Source organism: Dipodomys merriami, unplaced genomic scaffold (assembly GCF_024711535.1).
Source record: "Dipodomys merriami isolate MVZ:Mamm:240054 unplaced genomic scaffold, mDipMer1.0.p SCAF_21, whole genome shotgun sequence".
Taxonomy (NCBI): Eukaryota; Metazoa; Chordata; class Mammalia; order Rodentia; family Heteromyidae; genus Dipodomys; species Dipodomys merriami.
In genome coordinates, this window is record NW_027203493.1 from 28,395,512 (window position 1) to 28,401,511 (window position 6,000).

Below are 6,000 nucleotides of genomic sequence, written 5' to 3' on the forward strand. Positions count from 1 at the left end.
AGAAAGACCACATTTTTTTATAAGCTGAGACAGAAGTCAATGACAATGTGTATTCAAACCCTGGCTGCTACCTGCTCTTCAGGCTCTGTACCCTAGGTCATTCCTTTCTTGACTAAATTTCCACATTCCAGAACATGAGATGACTACAAGGACAGTTTGAGGGTACGGGCAAATGGCAGGGATTAATCCTACAGAAGTGGAGAAGAACCAGGGCCTCTTTCTGTACCCTTTTGTCCTTCTTGGCTTCTCACCTGCCTGCATGGACCAAGTCTGAGTCAGTGTTGAGCTACTGGGTAGGGAAAGGAAGAACTACTTTAGTCTCAGAAGAAATTGGGTGCTGTCCAGTGGGCTAAAAAAGCCTGGACTAGAAGACCCAGCTCCCAGCCTTACCTGTCTCCTCTCACCCCAGATCCTCACAGCAGAGTATGTCTGACCTCGCCAGACTCCGACGACCCTCTGAGTAGCTACATCAATGCCAACTACATCCGGGTATGTGGCCCCACCTCAGTGGCCTCCCACTAAAGAAGAAACCTAAGCCATCAGATCTAGACTTGTCCCTAGCCCAGTCTGGTTCTTGGCAGCCCTAAGAAGAGCTAAGTATGGGGACTGGGCTCCAGGGAGCCCTTCCCTTGGCCCTAACAGGCTGAACTTTTCGGCCACAGGGCTATGGTGGGGAGGAGAAGGTATACATCGCCACACAGGGACCCATTGTCAGCACGGTTGCCGACTTCTGGCGCATGGTATGGCAGGAGCACACACCCATCATTGTCATGATCACCAACATCGAGGAGATGAACGAGGTAAAGACCCCTGTGCCATTACAGAGCACCAGCTGCTTGAGCTCCACACTGAGCATCTTGTTTTCCTGTTCGTCCTTAGGATAATACTCTATGACTAATGGTATTCAGCCCACTGTCAAGATGAGGAAATGTGAGGTACCATAATGTTAAGTCAGGTGTTCATGACCACACACAGCCTGGAGCTGGCCTTTCCCTCTCCATTGCCTAGAATCTTGCACAACCCTGTGCTGCCTTCCAGAATACCAGGATGGATGGATGGATGCCTATGTCTATAGTAGCCCCATTTCACTGAATTACCATTTTCCAGATGGGAAAACTGAGGCTCAAGAAAGAGAAGTAGTTTAACAAGTGATGAAGTTAAGATCTGACCCAACTTTCTCTAATTGCACACATGTTGCCCTTGTAAATCCCTCCAGTGGTGCAGAAGGCATGGAGTGGATGTGGGAGGGAACCAGGGTGGATCATAAGCCTGACCTGGGTTTCTACAGAAATGCACTGAATATTGGCCAGAGGAGCAGGTGGTGTATGATGGCTTGGAGATCACTGTGCGCAAAGTCATTCACACCGAGGATTACCGGCTGCGAATCATCTCCCTCAGGGTGAGGCCTGGGGCTGGTGGAGGGGTGGGTTGGGTGGGGAAAAAAAGAGCCTTAACTAGGTATTTTACAGAGAATCTCTGACTGCTAATGCAACCCATTTCACAGCACCCAAAAATTCACTGTGATGGAAATAAAGGTCTATGTCACTCCCAGAATTTACTAGCAATCAGGGTTGAGGAATCATAAATGGACTTGGGAGTTAGAGGCAGGACCAAGTCCCAACTTCAATTGTATATAATGCTATTGGATTCACTGTCTCTCTCTCTCTCTCTCTGAACAGCCATTTATAATGTCTCCTATTTCTGCTTCAAATATTTCCAAGGCCTAGATGGTCTAGGTAGACTGGACCTCAGAAACTTCTAGCCCTGACCTTTTATTATGACTTTGAGATCCAGCCTTGTAATATCCCTTCAACTGAGAAGCTTCTGACCTGTAGTGCCCCATATGTCCACCAGAGAGCAGGCAATCCTTGCTGCTATGGGTTTGCACAGGAAGGCTGTAGTTGCAAAAAATAGCAATTAAAAAGAAAGAAAGAAAAGAAAAGAAAGGCATACAAATTATGAGCAATACAGAACAGCCCAGAAGAGTAGGGGGAAGTATCCTCCCACCGCTAAAGTTGTGCTTCTTCCAGGATGAGCATAATAGGAGGGACTGTTCCTTTGGAAACAGGGGATTAGGAGGTTCTGTTTTTGAGAAACAATAAAAGATCCGTGTTTACGGAAGGTAGTGGCCTCTGTAATAACCTAGAAGGGCAGACAAGGTGAGCTAGGCAACCAGAAATAGCTTGGGAAGTCTTGCTGATGCTCATAGCCACAGAGTCCAGCAGAAATGAGCTCAAAGCCTGAAACTTAGCCCTCTGAGCTGTCCCACTGGATGGTGGAAACTTCAGCCCTAAAGGGCAGTGCCCACCTGAGCCACTTCCAAGACATAAATCTCACTGGAGGCCCTAAAGAGCCAGAAAGTGAGCACTAGCGTCTGAGATGGCTGTCAGAGCCAGGTAACCCTGAAACCTGAGAAACAAGCTTTCCAAGTAGATTCCCCCCGGAAACAGAGGCTTGTTGGTATAGGGGCTTAATCTTCTTAGAGCTGTGTGGCTGGTTAGAGGGAAAAGCCAAGAGATTCGGGGTTTGAAAATATTTACCTTCATCCATAAACTATTATGATCATCTGTCCTTGGCTTGGTTCTGAGTTGGGTATTTAGAACCCAGCTGCCCAAAACCTGAACTCTCCTCAAGGAGCAAGTAAGTGCCATGGTAAGTACCATGCTAGAGTTGTTGCGGGGAGAGAAGGACACAGGCTGGCATCCTCCAGGAGGATTTTCTGGAAGTGGTGATGCCAACGAGGGTCTTGCAAGATGAGCAAGAATTGACTAGGGGCAAACAAGTACGGAAAGCAATCCCAGCAGAAAAAAGTAAGGACATGAGAGATGGAACAGCTAGCGGTGTGTGTGTGTGTGTGTGTGTGTGTGTGTGTGTGTGTGTGTGTGTGTGTGTGTGTGTGTGTGTGTGTGTGTGTGTGTGTGTGTGTGTGTGTGTGTGTGTGTGTGTGTGTGTGTGCGCGCGTGTGTGTGCGCGCGCATGCGCACGCATGTGCATGCATGCTATACTACAGAGGTTTTTTTTACATCTCTTTTGCAGTGCTAGAACATCCATTACAAGCATGCAGTGTCAGGTGATGCAAGGTTAGGGCCTAACACTGGGGGTCTTATTTGCCAGGCTAAGGACTTAGGCGATTGGGTTGTATTTATTCAGAGAACAGTGAGAGCCATTGATGGGTGTCTTGGTCAATTTGGATTGCTATAACCAACACCATAGTTTAAGTGGCTAATAAACAACAGGTTTGTTTCCCACAGTTTGGAAGGCTGAGACATCCAAGGCCAGGCGTCAGCATAGTCAGGTCTAATGAGGGCCCACTTTCCAGCCTCATGTGACAGAAGGGGTGAGTGAGGTAGCTCTCTGGGGCCTCGTCTCTAAGGTCATGGAATATGGTAAAGGTCCCTACCTTCCAACACCCTTGCATTGGAAAGTAGGTGTTGGATATTAATCAGAGGATGGGAGGGCATAAACATTTGATCTATCAGAAAGGGTTTTTCAAGCACAGCACAGCGTGTCCAGATCTGTGCTATGGAGAGACCATCTTGACTGCTGTGGGCCTGGGGTAGGCAGTGATGAGAGTGGGATCTCAGCTCAGTGGAGAGATGATGATGGTCAGTTGGGGAGGGGGGGTGGTGGGAGCGGGAAGGAAGATGTGGACAAGAGGATGGAGAGATGAGCAGGCAAAGCAGAGAGAAGGGAAAGGAGTGGTGGTATATTTTCACCCTGTTCTGGGTCATGTGACTAAGGGAAAACTGGGACATTTATCATAAGAAACCTGGAGACAGTAATTAATTGGAGAATGGCTCATAGCATCTCTTGGATGATGGGGAGGGGGTGGGGCGGAGGAGGGAGGAAAGAAGTGAAGACTGATGACAAGGCTGCTGACCAAGCTTTGGCCTCTGTCCTATGCCACTGGGCAGGAAGGTGTAGGCAGAATGGCTAAGGGATCCCATTCTCTGTGTGCTCCTCACGTGCCATCTTTTTCTCTGAGCAGTTTGGGGACTAAACACATTCACGTGTATCTGGGGTGGGGCCTCTGTCTCCTGGGCAGAGTGGGACTGAAGAACGAGGCCTGAAGCATTACTGGTTCACATCCTGGCCTGACCAGAAGACCCCAGACCGGGCCCCTCCACTCCTGCACCTGGTACGGGAAGTGGAAGAGGCAGCCCAGCAGGAGGGGCCCCACTGTGCCCCCATCATTGTGCACTGCAGGTGGGTCCTATCAGCCACTAACTGTGACAGGTCCACCCTCCCACATCCCCGGGCTGTCCCTCCCCTCACCCTACCCATCCCCTCGGCCCTCAGTGCAGGGATTGGAAGGACCGGCTGCTTCATTGCCACCAGCATCTGTTGCCAGCAGCTGCGGCATGAGGGTGTTGTGGATATCCTGAAGACTACGTGCCAGCTCCGTCAAGACAGGTCAGCCCACGGGTAATGGTGGGGGCATGCAGAGCAGCTACAGCCTGAGGTCACTTGGGAGACACTGACTGCTGAGGATTAGGGGCAGATAGCACCCCGGGCACAGGTTGATTGGCTCAGAGAGGGCAGCCGAAAGAAGACAGGATCTAGACAGTTCTTCTTATGTAAGAAAAGTGAAGAGACAGACATAGCTGGTGGACAGGACAGGGTCGGAGAGCAGGTGGCATGTGCTCCTGTGCTCCTGACAAATATGGCCAAAGGCCCTTCTTGGCAAGGCCCTTCTCACCAAGCTGCATAAGAATAAGGCCACCAGCATGCCTCCCAAGGGTCTGGTACTCAGTGGGTTTGGGGGCCCCCTCCTTCAACCCATCCCTGTGATCCCATTGTGCATCTCTGCTGGGCAGGGGTGGCATGATCCAGACATGTGAGCAGTACCAGTTTGTGCACCACGCCATGAGCCTCTATGAGAAGCAGCTGTCCCGCAAGTCCCCAGAGTGACCACGCACCTCCTCTTGAGGTCCTCTGGGCACTGCCCAGCCTGAGTCTGGGTCCTCAGTCCAGCCACCTCCAGGGCCTTGCCTTGGACTCTGGGCCTGTTTCAATCCCTGCTCCATCCTCCTCCTTTTCTTCAGTCTGCTCCTTCCCTCCTCTGTTAGCCTGGCCTAGCCCCCTACCCCCAACCTAGCTCTTCCTACTGTATATATTGGGGAGTTGAGGGAGGCAAGGGAGGGATGTGCCAGGCCAGGCCTGGGGCCCCAGGGCCTGACCCACACCACGCAGACCTGGGGCCTCATTTTTAACCATGGTTCCATTGCTGTTTGATCCAAAATGTTTCTATGCCGCATCCGAGTGTCCTGCCACAATGTGTCTGCCCATCCATCTCTGCTGTCTATACCGGACACTGTGTCTCCTTGGCCAGGAAAGGGGTAATAAGCTCCAGTTCCTAAGTAGCCAGGCAGTGGTACCTGCCTTGAGGTACCTTCATGTCCCTCTACTTCTCCCAACAGGCAAACTGTGTTTTATTTTCTGCCCAATTTTTGGGACTAGGATGTAGAGGACAGGACTGAAGACTCAGAGGCCAGGCAAAGGAGCTCTTGATGGGTTGGTAGCAAAAACCGAGCTGGGGAAGGTTTCTAGGTCGGGGTGAACAACATGGTCAGAGTGGCTTCTGGGTGTCAGATGCCCCTCAGGAGCCAATGACCAGCCTGTGAGACACTGGAAATGTAGGGGACAAGTGGGGATGGAGAGCCCAAAGGACCTGGTTGCAGGAAAAGGGGAGCTCCAAGGCTGAGTTAGGGTAAGGACTTGGCTTCTGATCTGTGTGGGACATTTCTCTGTGTCACTGTGGGAGAGCCTCCCCAAAAGTCTCGCTGCGTGTCACCGTGCGTGTGTTCCCGTGTCCATGCGTGTGTTGAGAGCCCATCAGCAGGGCATGCATGACTCTTTGGCCACATGTGTTATCTTGGAGCCACGTGTTTCTATTGCTGACTTTAAGTATTTATTCCACGGCAGACAGAGACATTTGATGTCTTTTTATAATTCGCTCGTGGTCATTGAATAGAGCAATAAACAGCATTTTGAGCAAAA

At 50.7% G+C, this 6,000-nt stretch overlaps 1 protein-coding gene across 2 annotated transcripts in view; it reads left to right on the forward strand.

Moving 5' to 3' along the window:
- The window catches only part of Ptpn5 (protein tyrosine phosphatase non-receptor type 5), a 63,299-nt gene extending 57,299 nt beyond the window's left edge, over window positions 1-6,000 (forward strand). For both annotated transcript variants that reach the window (XM_070032740.1, XM_070032742.1), the window contains 6 exons: window positions 410-489; window positions 663-800; window positions 1,289-1,399; window positions 4,046-4,206; window positions 4,300-4,413; window positions 4,818-6,000. In XM_070032740.1, the coding sequence (XP_069888841.1) occupies window positions 410-489; window positions 663-800; window positions 1,289-1,399; window positions 4,046-4,206; window positions 4,300-4,413; window positions 4,818-4,911 (698 nt within the window). In that variant the 3' untranslated portion in view covers window positions 4,912-6,000. The remainder of the gene's footprint in view (window positions 1-409; window positions 490-662; window positions 801-1,288; window positions 1,400-4,045; window positions 4,207-4,299; window positions 4,414-4,817) is intronic.